Source organism: Lutzomyia longipalpis, chromosome 1 (assembly GCF_024334085.1).
Source record: "Lutzomyia longipalpis isolate SR_M1_2022 chromosome 1, ASM2433408v1".
Lineage (NCBI taxonomy): Eukaryota > Metazoa > Arthropoda > Insecta > Diptera > Psychodidae > Lutzomyia > Lutzomyia longipalpis.
This window is the reverse complement of record NC_074707.1, coordinates 45,268,095-45,287,783: the sequence shown is the minus strand read 5'-3', so window position 1 is coordinate 45,287,783 and position 19,689 is coordinate 45,268,095. Positions and strand designations below refer to the sequence as shown.

Sequence of the window (19,689 nt, the reverse complement as noted above, 5' to 3'; positions counted from 1 at the left end):
TTTGAATGGAGCAAGTGCCAACGGGATGATTGAAAAGGTGAATTCCTTGGTGAAGGTGAATAAATGACAGAGTAATGATAATTTTCACGGATTTGCTCATCCACAGAGGAGAAAATTGAGGAAACCAGTCAGACATGCTGTGAATATTCATCAACATCTCGTACAAAAACGGAAATTCCTAAAGGAAATTTACTTGAGAGAACGCGAAGAAAACCAATAATGCCACCATCCCTCTAAAGACGCGCACACAAATCCCTCCTACAAATTTCTTCATCTTTCTCTTTTTTTACGGTAGATAATTAGAAGAAAATTGAAAATCTTATAAAATGAAGAAAAAATTCATCCTTTGTGCGTAAACGTACAACGGAGCTTTAAAGTTTTCTAAATTCTCATTAATTTGGCATACTTCTTAAGGAATTCCACAGAATGAAGGATTCTGTGAAGAAAAATCACATCAAGAACGGTGAACGCGCGTAAATTATCTCTCTTCCATCGCCCAATTTAAATTCCATTCAGATGAATAACATTATTTCAAGTAAATCTGCCAAGATTCCTATCATCGTCTTAAGTCAATTAACCTTCGTCTAGCTCCTCGTGGATTTTTATAATTTCTTTTAATTCTTGTTCACTTAATAAGCAGAACTGGAACTCTTCACGTCTAGAGCATAAAATACTCATAAAACATTAAAACTTTAAGGAATAAAAAAAATTAAAATCTCTCGTTAATTTTTTTTTGTATATTTTAAGTTTTTTTAAATTCCTTTTTAATGAAATATTAAGCATAAAATTATGTTGGAAAAATTGCTATTCAATTACCTTTCTATCCAAAACAATAATGTCTAAAATTTTTTTAAGTTCCTCTCACACTATCACGATAACAATTATTGAATTTAAATTATTTTTTAAAACTTTGTCTTTTTCTTTCTATTTTAGCTTATTTTATTATTATTATCTCACAGTATAAACTTATTATTATTCACACATTCATTACAAAAATAATAATAATAAACAACTATTAAAGTTTTTTATATTACAAAGCACCAAAAAAATTTAAATTATTATTTTTTCTATTAAATTCTTATTTATTTAGACAATTTTGTGATTTTTAAAAAAAAATAGTTTCGAGATAATAGAATTTGAATAAAAAGTATAAATCACGTGTGGATTTAATTCTAGATTTTTTTTTGCCACAGAATATTTAGCGTTCTCAATATGGTTTCAGATACAAAATGAAATTATATTCCCACGTGGTTGAATTTTTTGCATTATTCTACGTTACTAGTAGTGTCTAACTTTTCACCAAATGGAGAGTGAGATTTATCTCGGCACTTCCGTCCGTTTTGGGGAATTTGGTTTGAGAGAAAGGAAATAAAATCACACATACACGCCACAGACAATTTTTTCTTCCTTGTCCACTCTTGAACACACGAGAATTCAATCAACATACTCCTTGCTACCACGGCGTGAAACTGATAAATTTGTTGCTTACCAGCCGTGCAAGGAGTCCAAAAGCCAGATGTAAAGAGAAAGCGTTGCTCCTACGCATGAGCAAAAATCCCAGAGTGTGGAAAATCTCATCAAAAGGAATTTTGCAGTTCAATCGCACTTGATGGGAGTTTTGAGGATTTTTTTTCAACCTGATTTTTCGCACTATATCATAAAAAAATATCAATTAGATAAAAATTTGGGAAATTTTTTTATAGAAACTTCACGTAGATACCTCCTCAAGCTTTTATGATTTTTTTTGAACTTTCAGCATTGAAGTATGTATCATAGTTAACATAAAAGAAATAAATTACCTTACACAGTGGTAAGAGGAAAACATGCTAATGGTTTCTGCTCTGCAGATGCTAGAATAGATGAACTACTGATGCTGAAAGTTTCTCCCATAACTTACTAAAGATAAATAGAAGCTACAATTAACTATTTGTGCAATTTATATTGACAGAAAATTAATTATTCTCTGCACCAACTGACCCTAAATGTGCAATGCATCCCTTTTTCTTTTTAATTAACTAAATGAATATAAAAGCAACATTAGCTTTTTATTAAAAAAAAAAAAGAAAAACTTTAAAATAACAATCCCGACTTCTTGCAAATGAAAAAGAAAGATAGAATGTGATTTGAATGAATTGAATGGCATATATATAGTGGAAGAAGACGAAAAAAAGACATAGAGAACATTTCCATATAAATTCACTAAACTTTTCACTTCTTCCGCATATTTTCTTCACAAAAGCTCCACCAAAGCACACACCGTTCTCACACAGTACTACCGTGAAAGCAGTTGAAAGTGTCGTTTCATTAAGCACACCGGAGTTGCTACAGAGATTTTGGTATAATAATGCCATACATGAGCGAGCTCATTGTCTCATACAAGCATCATTGTATATGAGGGAAGGACGAAGTGAGATTGAAGATGGCAAATGTGGAATGCAGGTGTATTTCAATTCGTCGTATAACCAAAAGGAGAAAGCTCGTCACTTTGTGTACTAAAAACATTCAATTATGTACATATATAGAGAATCTTTGGCATGATTTTGTTGGGCTAAATTAATTTTACAATATATGTGAGAATACCTCATTTACATACATACTCAAAGTACCTTTTCGCTGGAAATTTTTAATTAGCCCCAAGTGCCTGAGTTGTTATTACGGTGACAAAAGGAAACATAATACTATGGATAAATGTTAACAAGAAATGAAAAGCTTTGAAAATGTTTAATGAATGAATTATGCAGAAAAATTGACAATAGAAATCTTTAGGAAAATTATGTCAAAAAATGATTTATAAAAAAAATGGAATTTTGAAGATCTTCATGATTTTTTTTAAACCACTAATATTTAAATAAATCAAATCAATATTCTCGTGAAATTTCTAATTGAATTCGTCGTTGGAATTCAATCAATTAGAGTGTCCAGGAGTGAGAAAAAAACGCAGCCATGGAATGTATAAAAATGCACCGATGGAAAATCAATGGAAAATTCAGCTGCGATGTGGAGATTGAAGTGTGAAAGCAATTAAGAGACCTAAAAGGGCAACTAAATCAAAGAGAAATATGAAAGAATATTTAAAAGGAGGTACTTAGGCTTTAATGATTAAGCTATCGGACAGAAAAATATTTATAAGTCTTCTAATTTAATTTTTTTCTTATTAATTTCCTACATTTTTAAAATGAGCAATAAAAAATATTATTCAGTAGCCCCTCATTCACATGTTGTGAATGTTGACTCTTGTAAAATTATTTGCTTGGATTCGCGATTGATTGCATCGTCGTTGATGATGAGTGGTCTGGTGGCATTAATTTAGAATACGATGTGTGTGCATTGTACATCTCCAAATATCCATAAGCAATTCCAAAGATTCAGGCATAAGCCAACATGCATCGCACACATTAATTGATCCAATGCAGAAATATTAATTTATAATTAAGAGCTTTTTTTAAACTTTCGTAAATGCTGGAACTTTTGCTATATGCAAAAGAGCTTTAAATTTATTAATCAAATGAACCGAAAAGTTACATTTTTTGTTACATTAAAATAACCATAAAATTGCATAAACAACCAGCATAAATGATACGTTCTCGAACATAGCTTTTCACTAACAAATTAATCTCTTGTCCACACCCCTTTTAGAGCATCAAGGGGGAAATAATATAATATTGTAAAATTCAGGGAACAATTAAATCCACTCTTTACTTTAAAAACATCATTCATATGGTATTTAAAGTTGAAAAGAGGGATAAAACACCGAAATGCTTTTAATACAGTGGTGGAGTCAACCCCTAAAAGTGTCCACCTCGCAATTTTTTTTTTCATGCTACTCGCAATATTCCCGCCTCAGAGAAAATGTTATTTTATTATTAAGAGTTGCGACAACCAGAGACAAGAATTTACTTAAAGCCACACTCACAAACCACAAATAAAATCAAGCACGAGAAAACACTGAAAAGCTATATCACACCGCAGATATTTTCTCATCTTTTCTACTCTTAAAATATATTACATATATAGTCATGTATATAGCAACTTTGAGAATTTCCATTGGTGGTAAAGTGAATTTGTAACAAGTTACTGCCATACAGCAGGAGTATGGAAAGGGAGATGAAAATTTATGGAATGCAAAAAGGAAGAAAGATTTCTGCGGAAACAAATCTTCTATTCGTGTTGGCTAGTTTTTCAAATCAACTTCAACTCTTTGAGTCTATTTCATCCCCTTCCTGAAGGGAGGGAATGGGTATCATGACGGTAGAGACAGTCAAGGGTATTTGTGAAAAGTCTATCGAGAGTTCTCAATGAAGCTTCTTTTTGCTATCCCTTTTCCATACCAACCTGTCCTCGATGCATCAATTTAATACTTTGCAGAATTGCACTGGCAAAATGCAAAAATTTACCAAAAGGAAAAGGAGAGATAAAATAAAATTTTATTTACTCTTCTACCAAGAAAAGGGTATTAAAGGCTTGATGGATTTTCAGTGATATAGAAAGCAAAAAAAACCGATTGAATTGAAAAGCTCGCAAAGTTTAAAAAAAATTGTCTAAAGGACATCTTATTGCATTTATTGTGCAGAGGATTTTTTTTTTGAATATCCACGATGGTTCACAAAGTTTTACTAAAACCGTATAGAATGAAAGAAAGTTGATTAAATCAACAATCACACGTAGTTCCCACAAGAAACAAAGAGAGAGAGAGAGTGTGTTTGATATACAGGAATAGGTACACAAAATGTATACGAAACTATTTTTCTCTTTGATTCTCGAACTCCCTCTTACATTCACAAATTGCTCGCTTTAAACTAAACTTTGAAAGCACTTTCGGAACGAGCAAACACATTTTATCGAGAGATACAATGGAATCAAATTGAATACCTCTAGTGGTATGTACTTGTCTTTCAATTCACTGCACTTTTTTGTGCAATTGCTATCCCGTAAAAGAAGGTAAAAGAAAGGTAAAAAAAAAAGCTGTGTCTGGGGGAAAATATATGGAAAGTCAATCATAACGCGTCCAGTTATAAGAGTTGGTGACCACAACGTGTAGAAGTTTGTTTATGCGTTGTAATACTATTTGCGAATTGTATTAGTAGGCAAAGGTGATTTTTTTTGTGAACTTCAGTAATTTGATGCAAAAAATGGTTATATCTCTGGTTCTATAAGGCCTACAGAAATTTCTTGACTAGTTATGGAAAGGTATTGAAATAAGCTATAATCTGACATATGTTTCGATACATTTCAAGGTGACCTCTAGAACACAAAATGGCGGATTTTTGTTTCACCAAAACAGTTTTTGGCATTTTTTGTCTAGAAGGAATGGTTCTAGAGGTTTCTGATGTTCTAGAAAGTTGTAGAGAATTGCAAAACCTTTAATTTGATACTAAGATGAGCAAAATCGGACAAGCCGTTCAAGAGATATGGCTCTTAGAACTTTTCAAATTCAAGAATTTTTCAAATGGCTATATCTTCTAAACGGCGACATAGATTTTCTTCATTTTTGGACTGGTACAAGATTATTAGTCCTGCTACAACATATCAAAATTTAAAAGATTTGCCTAATGGGGATTCGAAGATATTGCCCCTTAAAGTTAGGCAATTTTTGTTTTTGATTTTAGCGCCTCTTGCGGATGTTTTTGGAACTTGGAATGTTCTAGACAGTTGTAGGGCTTCGCAATACCTTTCATTTGATACCAAGATGATCAAAATCGGTCAAGCCGTTCTCGAGTTATATCGAAAAAACACTTTTTGCTTTAGGCCGCCATATTTGCTAAACCGCTTGACCGATTTTCAAGTATGAATTGTCGATGAAAACGTCTCACTGAGCTCTACAACATACTAAAATTTCAGATCTCTAGCTGTAAGGGAAGTGGTTGACGGTAGTTCAAAATGGCGGATGGCGGCCATCTTGGATTGGAGAAAACTTCAAACCGGAAGTCTCTATCTGTTACCGTTCTCGAGCTATAAGGCAAAGTTTGGACCACCGGCAGGCCGGCAGGCCGGCCGGATCAAAAATTTTCCACCACCATTTTCGTAATGTGGGATGTCTAAAACGTGCTCATACCAAGTTTGAGCCCGATCTGAGGTGGTCGGAAAATCCGACGATTACAATACTTGGTGTTGGCCACGAAGTGGAACACCAACTAATTGACTGTTATCACAAATTCACCTAAAAGTTTTTTCTATTTTTAGAAGAAATTAAAATAAAATTAATTAATAAAGATTAAATTTTTAATGAATATTATTATTTCCAATAAAATTGTGAAAGCCCCAGCTTGAAAAAAAAAGCTTCAACAGCTTCAAAGAGACATGAGGGTGGAAGCAAAAAAAAAAGAGAAAATTTATTTACAATGAATAATTCAGAAGATTTTTCTTGAATGCTCATTTCACATCTCCCGACTGAAACTTCATCATTTGAGCTTTCATTCAACTTATGACTGAAATTCGAGTTTTCACCCCAAATAAAAATTCAAGTGGTTGTGTATATATCCCTCTGGCTTTGATCAATACATACATCTACGACATAAGTATGTACACTACCCGTCAAAAGTTTCCAGGCAAGCAAAAATGGGGTATTTTTAAGGAAAATTTCAAGTAACTATATCTCCGGCTGTGGTCAACCGATTTTCAAAAAATTATTAGTTTTCAAAAGGTACATTTCTCACCTTTTCAAAACTGGTAAATTTTTGAAAATCGATTGACCACAGCCAGAGATATAGACCACTTGAAATTTGCCTTCAAAAACACTCAATTTTTGTTTGCCCGGAAACTTTTTGAGGGTAGTGTATATATTGCACAAAAAAGTGTTTCCTGCTAAATATATCACGTGCGTTGTACGTTTAATCGGAGTACATGCTGCTCTTGAGATCAAGTGGAAACCAACGAATTTTCGTATGACCCATTCTTCAGAAATAATGTTTCACAATTCACTTCTGAAGCAACCGCACTGAAGATGTTATCGATAAGTTTTTTTTTGTTTCTATCCTTCTTAAATCGGCAATACTAGACAATTTTTTTTAAGGTCAGAGGGGTATTGCAAAATTTTTTGAAAGACATAATAGCAATTTTGAGTGTTAATAGAAAAGATTTGATAAAATACAACAAAATAAAATATATGTACAAAGCTCATTTCATGAGATAGCACAACAAAACAAGTGATTGCAATAAATGTTACAAAAAGGTTATCTCACCCGCACCAATTGAGATCCTTCCAAAGTTTAATTTTGTATCTGACAACACGATATAGGTGGATTTAAAATCAACCCCACTATTTATGCCTCACCCCTTTCACTGTGCCAAAAAGCTCCCAAAATTGAGATAAAATACATAGTAAAAGGGGGGAGTTGGGTAAAATTGTTGTTTCAAATGAGATGCGTTTAATTACAGGTTTACAGGATCAATGTGGTATTGACTGACATAATTACTTTGTACTATGTAGGTTGTTAAAATTGTATATATTAAAGCCCTCTCAAAAGCGTTTGTCTCCAATTACATTTTCTAACACACTGCTGACTGTCCTGCCCCCCCACTCCTCTTCCCTTAGCGTTTATTGACTCTTAACATTGCCAGTATAGTAGAACGCCCATCCGTATATCCTTTTGGAAAATATAGACCTTCTCTCTGTTCTATGCGTACCTATATATATCCTACGTAAGCATCTTCAAATTAGCAACAATTTCCCGTCTAAAATTGATTGCGTAAGTTAGTGTATGTTATGTGAGTTATTAGCACACGATACAATGTCAAACTATGCTGAAGGGAATGGAAATCTCTTTGGTGTGTGTTGGATTAAAACCAACAAGTGGTTATTTAGTGGCACCCATTGGCGTTAACATTCTATGCCCCCCGTATTTTGAGAAAATTAAAGAGAATACTCAAGGTGAATTGAATGCTTCAGAAATGGTGTACAATCATCCTTAAATTTTAAAATTTAATCCTGTAACTTCATTGAAGAAATCTAAAGAAAAACCTTTGAAAAATTTCTCTGTGAAATGAAAGCTTCCTTTGCTGATATTTTTCCTTTTTTTATAAATAGAAATTCTTTAATAATATTCTGTGCTTTCACAAAATATTCTCTTACCCTTGACATGAAGCACGCGCAATTTACAAAAGGATTTATTAGTCCCTCAAAATCAAATAACATGCAAATGAGTGGCCAAAAACTATATAAAGTGACACGTCAATTGAAAATTTATTACAAAACCCATTCTCATGGGGCAAACCACCACAACTATATGACCTTAAAGGCATTAAAATAAAGCTTCTACTTAAAATAAAAGGTTTCACCTAGTCCTATATCTTGCTAATAAATTCCAAGTCTTCCAAGTTGATACGGTGGATTTTTTCTTCTACAGTAAATGACTAATACATTCTCTCAAGATGTGGATTGTCTCGTATGAAGGAAAAAGTACATAAATTGTATTATTTCCCCCCATCAACGACAACGATAATTGATAATTACTAATAAGAGATAGCAGATGAGCTCAATAACTTTACATGAGAAGTATGTAGTGTAGTTAAGATTAGAAATATATCTATAATGTACCTTAAAGGGTGAACTAGAACACCTTTAGTTTATTTAAAAGGAAAAGCTTCTGAATGCTTCAAGATCTGATGAAAAATATTATTGATTCAGCATAAATGCTCTAGCGGAATGCTTAAAAGTATTGAGAATGAATGATTAAAAAAATTTGAAGATTATTTATCAATGGTTATGCCACTTTAACACCCTATGTGCGAAGTGTACCTATTTTTTCCTTGAGACTGATAAGCATGAATGTATAAAAGCCCATTCAACAGGGCATCTGATTCTCAGTTGAGAACCAAAGTGCCTCAAAGTAGTGTTTTTGTGTGTTCAATATAAAAATGCTCAAATTAGGATTAATTGCTTACCTCTTGGTGGGGATCTACTCTACCACCATCAGTGCCTCTCCCATTTTCGATATTACCTCCAATGATATGGCCGCTGAAGATGGGGAAGTTAGCTATCGTCTTCCCAACAACACACTTCCCGTGTATTATGATCTACGTTTCACCACTCGCATCCATGCTGCAGATTTCACTTATACAGGATCAGCAGCCATTCAGATTAATGTAGTTGAAGCCACAAATACAATCACGATGCATAGTCGCGATATTGAGATCCAGAGCATTGTTGTCCGTGTGCAAGGAACCACAGAGAATCTCTTCCAGAGCTATGCATACGATCCCGATACAGAATTCCTCACAATCACTACAACAAGAGCATTGACTGTTGGTCCCCACGATGTGCTTATTGACTTCCAAGGGGTGCATTCGCGTGCAGTTACGTACGGGTGGTATGCAGCTGCTTATACAAATAATCAAGGAAATACAGTGTGGCTCGCAGTGACGGATTTTGAGGCTCCAGATGCTCGTCAGGCATTCCCATGCTATGACAGTCCCGAATTTAAGGCTGTCTTCAAAATTACAATCACATACGATCAGTCATACGATGCCATCTCCAATATGCCTGTGGAAAATACAATTACGAACACGGATGGAACATTTACAACAAGTTTCGTGGAGACTCCCCCCATGTCTACGTACTTGGTGGCATTTGCTGTATCCGACTTCGATAAGAGGTGTGGTCGTGATCGCATCAATCGCGATCACTGTGCCTACGCCCGCCCTAATGGTATTGATCTCGTCCCATGGTCCCTGGATACAGCAATTAAGGGTGTTGAAGCACTCGATGATATTTACGGTGTTGTCTACCCCTTGCCCAAGCTCGATCAAATCGCCATTCCGGACGTTTATTTCGGATCAGGAGCCATGGAGAATTGGGGTCTTGTCACTTATCGCGAATCACGACTCTTGCTCAATGAATCATGGTACAATTACCGCGAAAAGGATTCAATTGGCACAGTAATCCTCCATGAATTTGCACATCAGTGGTTTGGTGATCTCGTGAGTCCCATGTGGTGGACATATTTGTGGCTCAATGAAGGTTTTGCCACCCTCTACGAGTACTATGGCACAAATAGGGTGAGTCATGTTTCCCTGCCCCCACCCACGTCCACCAATTGAAGCAACATTACGAAATATATAGCAAATTAATTTGCAATCTAGTTGTTACATTTCAAAGACATCTCCACAAGTACCCACCAATAAATCAATTAGCCAAAAATTCGCCACACGCACATACAAAGCCCCATTGATTGTTTTATCACTGAAAATAATCTATATTTAATGCTCCATTACAGGTTTATCCAGATATGAGATTAATGGACCTAATGGTGTATGAAACAGTTCAAGGTATGTTGGGACCGATGCCTTTGATTTTCGCATAACACGCTAATAAAACCCTTATATGGTGGATTTTATTGGAATATCAATTTCCGCTATTCAATTATTTCTCTATCATTACATAATACCTCTATTTAGCGTTATTATTATGTAGGTGTATTGCATGTAACATTTACCCCGCCAAATTACATATACGACACATAAAATCCCTACGCGTCCTTTTTAAATGAGATATTAATTAGATTCCCTTAATAATATTATAAATTAATTTTTATTTAATATCAATTCTGCACTTTGATAATATATTTTGTGGAATGCGCCCAGTGCACACGCACAGTCTGTGGGAGGAGAGCATAAAACGCCACATAGGGGATTTATTAAATTGTTAAAGTCAATCATAACGCGTCCAGTTATTAGAGTTGGTATACCACAACGCGGATGGGTCAGTCTATGCATTGTAATTTAATTTGTGAGTAGTATTAGTAGGCAAAGTCTATTTTTTGTAAAATTTAGCAATTTGACGGATTAAAATGCTTATATCTTTAGTTCTATTAGACCTACAGAAATTTCTTGACTAGTTATGGAAAGCTATTAAAATAAGCTATAATCTGATGTATATTGCGATACATTTCAAGGTCACCTCCAGAACACAAAATGGCGGATTTTTGTTCTACGAAAACAGTTTTTTGCACTTTTTGTCCACAAGGAATGGTTCTAGAGGTTTCTGATGTTTCGGAAAGTTATAGAGTTTTGCAAAACCTTTAATTTGATACCAAATTGAGCAAAATCGGACAGACCGTTCAAGAGATATGGCTCTTAGAACTTTTCAAATTCAAGAATTTTTCAAATAGCTATATCTTCTAAACGGAGACATAGATTTTCTTCATTTTCGGACTGATGATAGATATTGAGTCAGGCTACAACATATCAAAATTTAAAGGAAATCTATAACAGATGTTCGGAGATATTGCCCCTTAAAGTTAGGCAATTTTTGTTTTCGATTTTAGCGCCTCTTGCGGATGTTTTTGAAACTTGGAATGTTCTAGACTGTTGTAGGGCTTCTCAATACCTTTCATTTGATACCAAGGTGGTCAAAATCGGTCAAGCCGTTCTCGAGTTATATTGAAAAAACACTTTTTGCTTTAGGCCGCCATATTTGCTAAACCGCTTGACCGATTTTCAAGTATGATTTGTTGATGAAAACATCTCACTGAGCACTACAACATACTAAAATTTCAGACCTCTAACTATAAGGGAAGTGGTTCACGGTATTTCAAAATGGCGGACGGCGGCCATTTTGAATTTTGAAAATGTGAAAAAATGAAATTTTACACCCACATTTCTATAGAAAACTTCAAACCGGAAGTCTCTATCTGTTACCGTTCTCGAGTTATAAGGTAAAGTTTGGCGCAGAGGCCGGCCGGCCGGCCGGCAGGCCGGCCGGCCGGATCAAAAATTTTCCACCACCAGTTTCGTAATGTGGGATGTCTAAAACGTGCTCATACCAAGTTTGAGCCCGATCTGAGATGGTCGGTTTTTCCGACGATTACAATACTTGGTATGCCACGATTGTGGTATACCAACTAATAACTTTTCATGTGAAACATCAAAGGTTTTTGCAGATTAAATAAACCTTCATTTTGTCATATCAAATTACCCACCATCAAACCCATTAATATATGGTGAGGTTTTTCAAAAGCTTCCCCCTCTGAAAAATATGCTGAAATGTGAGTTTTGATTGGTAAAACATTACTGGATATTTAGGGATTTGTTTCAAATCTTTTTTTCAATAAAAATGTTTCCAAATCAATTTTAATTTAATCCAAAAGGGATTAAAATTAATAACATTGCACTGTGCGCACGAATACCACAAATATGTATTGTCATTTAGATTTTATTTCTTGTTATTGCAACTGTTGCAAATTACACAAACCCACAGAAAATGAGTTAAATTGTTACGCCAAATTTTGGTCGTGCAACAAGTTGCCTGAATAACGACGTGTAATTTTAAATGATAAAGAAATAAAAATCCACCCGCTGTTGCTTGAAATTAAATTGCTAACTAATTACTGAAATATTCAATCAATAAATACAGGGATTATGTTGAGAGATGGTGTTGTTGGTGCGCGCCCAATGACGCACTATGTTGAAACAAGAGCCAATATTCGAGGCTTGTTTGACTACGTCAGCTACCAAAAGGCGGGAACAGTACTTAGAATGATGATGTATGCTCTCGGTGAGCCAACATGGCACAAAGGATTAAAACACTATCTTGAGGCAAAGTAAGAAAGAAACAACGATTTTTTTTGTAAAAGAAAAAAATCAGTTAAAGAAAAAATATCTTTTAGGGCTTACGGAAATGCCGTGGCGGAAGATTTGTTTGCAGGTATCCAGACGTCTGTTACAGAAGACAATGCTCTCCCTGCTGGCCTTAATGTGCTAGATATTATGAATTCGTGGACTTTAGTCGGAGGCTTCCCAATTCTTACGGTGACTTTCAGTGGAACCAATGGATTCACTCTTACACAGAAAGCCTGCATCAACAACAACCCCAATATGCCACCATCCAGCTGGTACATTCCCATAACGTACAGCACGAAAAATAATCCCAACTTTGATCAGACACGGGCACAAGCGTGGTTCCGTGGGGATGCAAGTAGTCTGCAAATTCCTGTTGATGGATGGAACAACGCTGAGGATTGGTTGATCCTCAATAACCAGCAAACAAGCTACTACCGCGTGAACTACCCCGTGGAAAATTGGCTCAAAATCGCTGATGAGCTCAACAATGGAAGCTTCAGTACCATTCATCTCCTCAATCGTGCTCAACTCTTGGATGATTCACTCGATTTGGCATCATTTGGCATGTTGGACCTTGATATTCCACTCAGGATCTCTTATTACCTTCGAAATGAGACTGACTACATTCCCTTCGCCAGTTGGAGTGCAGGATTTGGAACATTCTTCGATAGACTCATTATGTCGGATCACTCCGAAAAGATCACTGTGAGTATACCCTTCAATGATATCAAAGAAAAATATTTTTAAAGTTAAAATTTTCATCGATTTTTCTTCGCATTGACATGATCCTTCCGAGTCATAAATATTTTAGTAAAGAAAAATTGTGGCTATAAATAAGAGAGCCCATCAAGTTGAATTGATAAGAATATTAGCTAAAGCCACACAGTTGTAAATCAACAATAAATGATCTCGAAAGTGTTAACTTTATCTTGATACTATTCCGAGAATGTCATAATTTTTTAATTCAAACAGCTCTGTGTACCTTAAGCAAACTATTTCTTTGTATTTTGCAGGACTACGTGCAGCAGATAGTGGAGACCTTCTATGCAGAATATGGAGCCGTTGCAGCACCTGGTGATGTTTACTTCTCAATCCTTGCACGAACACTTGCAATCAACTGGGCATGCAGGGTTGGCATTGCTGAGTGTCTTGAGGCTACGGCAAAGGAAATGAGTGATCATATTAACAACGGAAAGATCCTGCCACTTGACTACAACACCGTGCTTCCATGTGCTGGATTGAGGGATGCTACAGATGAGGATTATTTTGCCTATTTGGATCGCTTAACAACAACCACAACATCCCGAAGCACCCTCATTAATAATTTGATCTGCACCGATCAACATGTTCAACTTGAAAGGCTCCTTCAGGTTGCTCTCACATCTCCAGCCCTGATGCAAATAACATCAACGGAAGCTTCAAACATCATTCTGGGAGTTGCAAGAAAGAATCTACATGGCTACGAAATGGTGTTGGACTTCATCAATGACAACATCTTCTTCATCAATTACCGCTTCACCTACCTCCAACTGCAGAACATCTTCCGCGAGCTAAGTCGACAGACCTACAGTGAGACCAACGTTGAACGCCTCCAGACACTCTTTAAGAGTTTCGAAAGTCAACTCGGGGAAACATTTGAGCAAGAATTTGGCCAAATTATTTCAGGCAACATCGAATGGATGCATAATGTTGCAAATCCCGCCATGGATCAGATGCGTTACTACGTCGCCAGTGGATCATATATCTTCATATCTATGACGGCCATCTTCTTCGCCGTGATTTCCTTCCTTATCCTACAGTAAATGTGTCCGATGTGAAAACAATACAAAACGATCAATCAACCTATTAAATCATTGATAACATTGTTAGATTAAATTCTGTGTTATAACTTTATTGCTGGCTTCGTGTCTATTTTTTTCACATTTTGCAACCACTTGAGGAGGAGAGGGCTTTTCACAAAGTACTCCTTTAAAGCGATTGGACTATCTATAATTACCCAAAATGTGCCATTCAATGAGAGGCTATTGCACCATATTCCACCTCTTGAAATTATTAAGTGACAGCCAAATAAAGTCAATTGGTAGATACTTAAAATATTGGCATGCGTTTCTCAGTATTTATCTTGTTATTCCTTGAAATTCCTAAAGTATTTTACAATTAATAAAAATTGAATTATGAGTTTCTTTTCTTTTATTTTAAAGACTTGAGATTAATTTAATCACAGCACTTGCCAATGAATTGCTTTTTTTGAAAAATAAATATTTTATAGAGATAAAATTTCAATTCTTTTGATTGAGAATTGATTTTCTTTTAGACAACATTTTTTTAAAATATTTTAACCTCTAGGCCGCCAAGCGGGGTCGTTGAACGACCCCAGCCCTATATTAGTTGGTATACCACAATCGTGGCATACCAAGTATTGTAATCGTCGGAAAAACTGACCACCTCAGATCGGGCTCAAACTTGGTATGAGCACGTTTCAGACAACCCACATTTCAAAAATGGTGGTGGAAAATTTTTGATCCGGCCGGTGCGGGAAGTGAGGGGAATGTGGGGAAGTAGTGAAAAAAATAGCAGTTGCAGTCTGAAATTGTGAAAAATGAGTGAAAAATGTTTTTCCCTAATATCTTCTTCTACGTGTTTTGTGGTGGAAAATTTGTGATGCAAGGGGCAAGAGGACTATATAAGGAGTGTAAAGGTAGTGACCCGACAGTTCCCGGTTTTATAGTTTATGAGAAAATCGACTTCCTTCTTGGGGTCGTTCAACGACCCCACCTTGGCGCTCTAAGGAAGCTCCAAGGTCTTGGCGACCTGCAGGTTAATAACTAAAAAATAATAATTTTAGGGACTGTTCGCGAAATTTCCAAGCACGTTTGCATACGTACTCTTTGTCTTCTAAATCCGCTCTCTCATTTTTGCCGCTAAATCATTCCTTTTTCCCCACATTCTCTATTTTCACCACTCGAATTCACCACTTCGAGTGCGTGCCAAATCAAATATTATTTTACTTCATTAGTTTTCCGAACCGGGACTTTTTGTATTAAAAATAATTAAGTATTGTTTTTAAAATTTTTACTGTTCTGATAACACTGATGATTTTTACTGTTCTGTACTAAACTAATTGCAATCATACGCTAAGGTTTTTTTTTGCAATTTTGAAAAATAATAGAGAAAGGGGCCTAATTCAGACCTAAAAAGGTCCACCAGATCCACGTATGTATATCGGGAAAAATGATATTGAATAAAATTAGCCCTTTTAATTCCTATAACGTTCTAAATTTAAAGTTTCATCGATTTTAAGTGAAGTCGGATTTAAAAAAAATGACACTAAAAGGTCAGAATTGAGCTTCGTTCCCCTACATACACACCTTTTGAATGATTGGTGATCTAAGCTGATTAGGGGTACAATATACATACATATAGTATAGATTAAGAAAAATGAAAATCATTGGAGTTTGCGTGCCCCAGAAGTCTTAAAAAGTTAATGATAAACTCTTGAGATTCCGCAAGATAATTGCGAGACAAAACAACAAAAAAACGGCCACTCTTTCATAATAGATCACTTGAGTTATAGAAGATCACCGTGGCAATTGATAGTGGGTTCAAATAAAAATTTCACTCTGGTATGTGCGATAAGAGGCATATGGTTCGCAAATATGAAGAGGGGCTCAGGTGAGAAGACCCTCAGTTGGTGCGCAAAATTGAGCTGGGTAAGATGCTCAAGTGGTTCGTGGTGATCCTGTCCACATTCTTTGTGGTGGCTTCTGCAAAGCCTCTCTTTGAATCCCGAATAGCAAATATTGCGGAACTCGATGATGGTGATACATATCGGTTGCCCAATAATACAGTGCCTGAGCACTATAACGTGTGGCTGAGGACATGGATTGATGAGGGAGATTTTGATTTTGAGGGGAGAGTTGAAATCCGTTTGAGGCCTGTGGAAACTAACACGAGATACATTACAATCCATCATAGGCAGTTGAATATTGCACCCAATGTTACTCTATTGAGAGTCTCGTCAACTCCTGTGGTTACCATTCCAATTGAACCATTCACCTACAATGACACCTACGAGTTCCTTACTATTCCTATTCAAAGTGCCGAAGGATTGGTTCTGGGGGAAGTTTACCAGCTTTCAATTTACTTCACTGGTAACTTACGCAATGACATGGCTGGATTCTATCGAGCTTATTATGACTTACCTGATCGCAGGGTGTAAGTGCAAAGGAATTCAATGATTCTCAAACAGTGCGTTCCTCACCCTCTATTTTTTCTACAGGTGGTATGCAACAACTCAATTTGAGTCAACGGATGCACGTCATGCTTTCCCCTGCTACGACGAGCCAGCTCTCAAAGCAACATTCGACATTAGCATCACACACAATGCTACATACACTGCAATTTCCAATATGCCCGTAAGAGAGATAATTCCGTAAGTGTATTAGAACTTGTGCTCATATATCTTTCAAATTGTGATAAGATGCAATATGCGATAATGTGGTGACTTCTTTTTTTTCAGTGTTGGAAATTCCAATCACGTAACAACAGTGTTTGATACCACTGTTAAAATGTCCACGTACCTCCTGGCCTTCGTAGTTTCTGACTTTGTATATCGCGAGGATGCACGCCCCAAAGTGCCACAGCGTGTCTATGCTCGCCAGAGTCTCATTGAGGAGACGGCATTTGGTCTCGATGCTGGAGTTAAAATTCTCGAGGCTCTCGAAAGATATCTTGAAGTACCCTATTCATTGCCAAAGATGGATCAGATTGGTATTACGCAGTTTTCAGCTGGTGCCATGGAGAATTGGGGCTTGGTCACGTACCGCGAAAATCTTCTCTATCTCAACCCTGTGACATCGAGGACGTCGCAAAAGGACACCATTTCAACGATTGTCGCTCACGAGTATGGGCATCAATGGTTCGGGAATCTCATCAGCCCCAAATGGTGGACTTACATTTGGCTCAATGAAGGCTTTGCCACACTGTATGAGTATGAAGCAGCCGATATGGCATATCCTGAACTTAGAATTGGAGATCTTTTCACTGTTGAAGCACTACAGGGTGTCTTTAATACAGACGCAACAACCACCACCAGGTGAGATTGAGAACTCTATAGAAAAAAAAATATTTCGAGCTGTTAGAGTTTGAAATTATCCTTTTTTATGTCCTTTTTAGAGCAATGACGACATATGCAGAATCTCCTAGAGCAATTGACGGTCTCTTTGATAATATTGCCTACCCGAAATCCGGATCTGTTTTGCGTATGACGAAACATTTCTTGGGAGAAACAACCTGGAAGGATGGATTGAGGAGATATTTTGCTGCTAAACAGTACGATGCTGCTGAAGCAGATGATTTGTTCAATGCTCTTGATGCAGCAGCAACTGCAAGTGGACGAACTACACTTCCAACAGGAGTTACAGTTAAAACAATCCTTGATAGTTGGTCATTGCAAGCAGGATATCCCCTTGTTGAAGTTACCCGCAACTACGGGGGATCAAATCAAATGACTCTTCGTCAACGAAGATTTATTGCTACAAATGCCAATCACGACATTGATACAACTTGGTGGGTTCCCGTGAGTTTGGCATCCAAAGACAGACCAGATTTCTACAACACAGCTCCCAATTTCTGGCTGGCTCAGGTAAAACAGAAAATATTCACAATAACAATAAAATCTATTTTTAATATCAATCTAATTTATCCTTTATAGGGAACTGCACAGACCACAATTACTCGTCCATTTGAATTCACTTATGGTGACAACGACTGGATCCTGATCAATAAGATGCAAGCCGGCTACTACCGCGTGAATTATGATTTGAGAAATTGGGAATTGTTGGCCGAGGAGCTCGTCAATGGGAACTTTGAGCAAATCCAACTACTTTCACGTGCCCAACTGCTCGATGATGCTCTAGATTTGAGCAGATACGAACGCCTAAGTCAAGATGTAGCTCTCTCGATTCTTAATTACCTCCGCCGGGAGACTGACTACCTACCCTGGGCTGCTGCAGACTCTGGAATCACATGGATCCGACGCCTTGTGCTTAATTCAGACACAACTGGGCGCTTCCGTGCTTTCCTCCGGGAAATCTCCAATGCACTCTACAGCAAATACCGCGCAACAAGTGTCCCCTGTGAAACGTACTTTGATAAATTGGCAAGAAATCTTGGAATCAAATGGGCTTGCACATCTGGAAATACTGCCTGCCTCGCGGAAACAAATGCCGAAATTAAGAAAGTCCTCCTTACAGGACAAGACATTGAACCAGATCTCCGTCCAATAATGTACTGCCATGGAATGCGTGGTGCCAACACGGATGATTTCAATGAGCTCTGGCGGAAGTTCGAGGATGCCACAGATACGACTACAAGGAACTTCTACATTGATGGTTTGGTGTGCAATGAAAATGCAGTAATTCTGAGAAATTTCCTCAATGACATGTTCTCGGCTACAACACAATCTAGTGCCAGTACAACGGAAAAACAGAGGATCTTCAATGGAATTTATGGTGCTTCCTCTGTTGGTCTCAGTGTTGTTCTTGAATTCTTCAGATCGAACACCGCACGCGTATCAGCTATCTATGGCAATAATGTTGGATCGCGTCTTGTAACACTCTCTGGGGAACTAACAACAAATGCCGAGAGACAAATTGTTGATGAAATTATTACAAATTTGGGCACAAGCATCACAGATGCACAGGCACAAAATGCAAGGAATGCAATTGCCAGCAATGTCAACTGGGTAGCAGCAAATGAGAATGCAGTCAACAAGTTCCTGACCGATATCTATGGAGATGTGGATTTCAATGAAATCATTCCGCAACCTCCAGCACCAGAACCAACACCAACATCCCCACCAATTCAGCCAACAACTGCACCTCCCGGAGGTGGAGGTGGTGGTGCCGGATCTATTGCTGCATCAATCATCCTTTTGGCTCTTTCCGGCATTTTGAGTCGTCTCCTCAACTAAAGTATTGATGGATATTGTGTACATATAGTCTATACTTTTTCATGAATCATGATGACGTATAGTTTGCAAATAATAAAATGATAAATTTACTACCCGACACGTGTAGTTCACGCCTCCATATTGTGCTGACTGTGAGAGCTATTTTGTATAATATTAATTGT

The 19,689-nt window shown here is 36.8% G+C and overlaps 3 protein-coding genes across 4 annotated transcripts in view; 2 read left to right on the top strand and 1 right to left on the bottom strand.

Annotated features, from left to right (window-relative positions):
* Window positions 1–1,471, bottom strand: part of LOC129787735 (muscarinic acetylcholine receptor M1) — a 64,938-nt gene extending 63,467 nt beyond the window's left edge. For both annotated transcript variants that reach the window (XM_055823484.1, XM_055823485.1), the window contains exon 1: window positions 817–1,471. The gene's annotated coding sequence lies outside the window, so the exon portion shown is untranslated. The remainder of the gene's footprint in view (window positions 1–816) is intronic.
* A 7,325-nt stretch (window positions 1,472–8,796) lies between these two features.
* On the top strand, window positions 8,797–14,430 carry LOC129787734 (aminopeptidase N-like). Its single transcript, XM_055823483.1, has 5 exons — window positions 8,797–9,993; window positions 10,212–10,263; window positions 12,350–12,536; window positions 12,603–13,260; window positions 13,569–14,430. The coding sequence occupies exons 1-5, from the start codon at window positions 8,854–8,856 to the stop codon at window positions 14,355–14,357; spliced, it is 2,826 nt and encodes a 941-aa protein (XP_055679458.1). The 5' UTR covers window positions 8,797–8,853; the 3' UTR covers window positions 14,358–14,430.
* Window positions 14,431–16,196: 1,766 nt separating this feature from the next.
* LOC129787729 (aminopeptidase N-like) lies at window positions 16,197–19,625 on the top strand. The gene is made up of 5 exons (XM_055823478.1): window positions 16,197–16,770; window positions 16,835–16,987; window positions 17,075–17,650; window positions 17,731–18,199; window positions 18,269–19,625. Exons 1-5 carry the CDS (start codon window positions 16,271–16,273, stop codon window positions 19,526–19,528), a joined length of 2,958 nt encoding a protein of 985 aa, XP_055679453.1. The 5' UTR covers window positions 16,197–16,270; the 3' UTR covers window positions 19,529–19,625.
* Window positions 19,626–19,689: the final 64 nt, after the last annotated feature.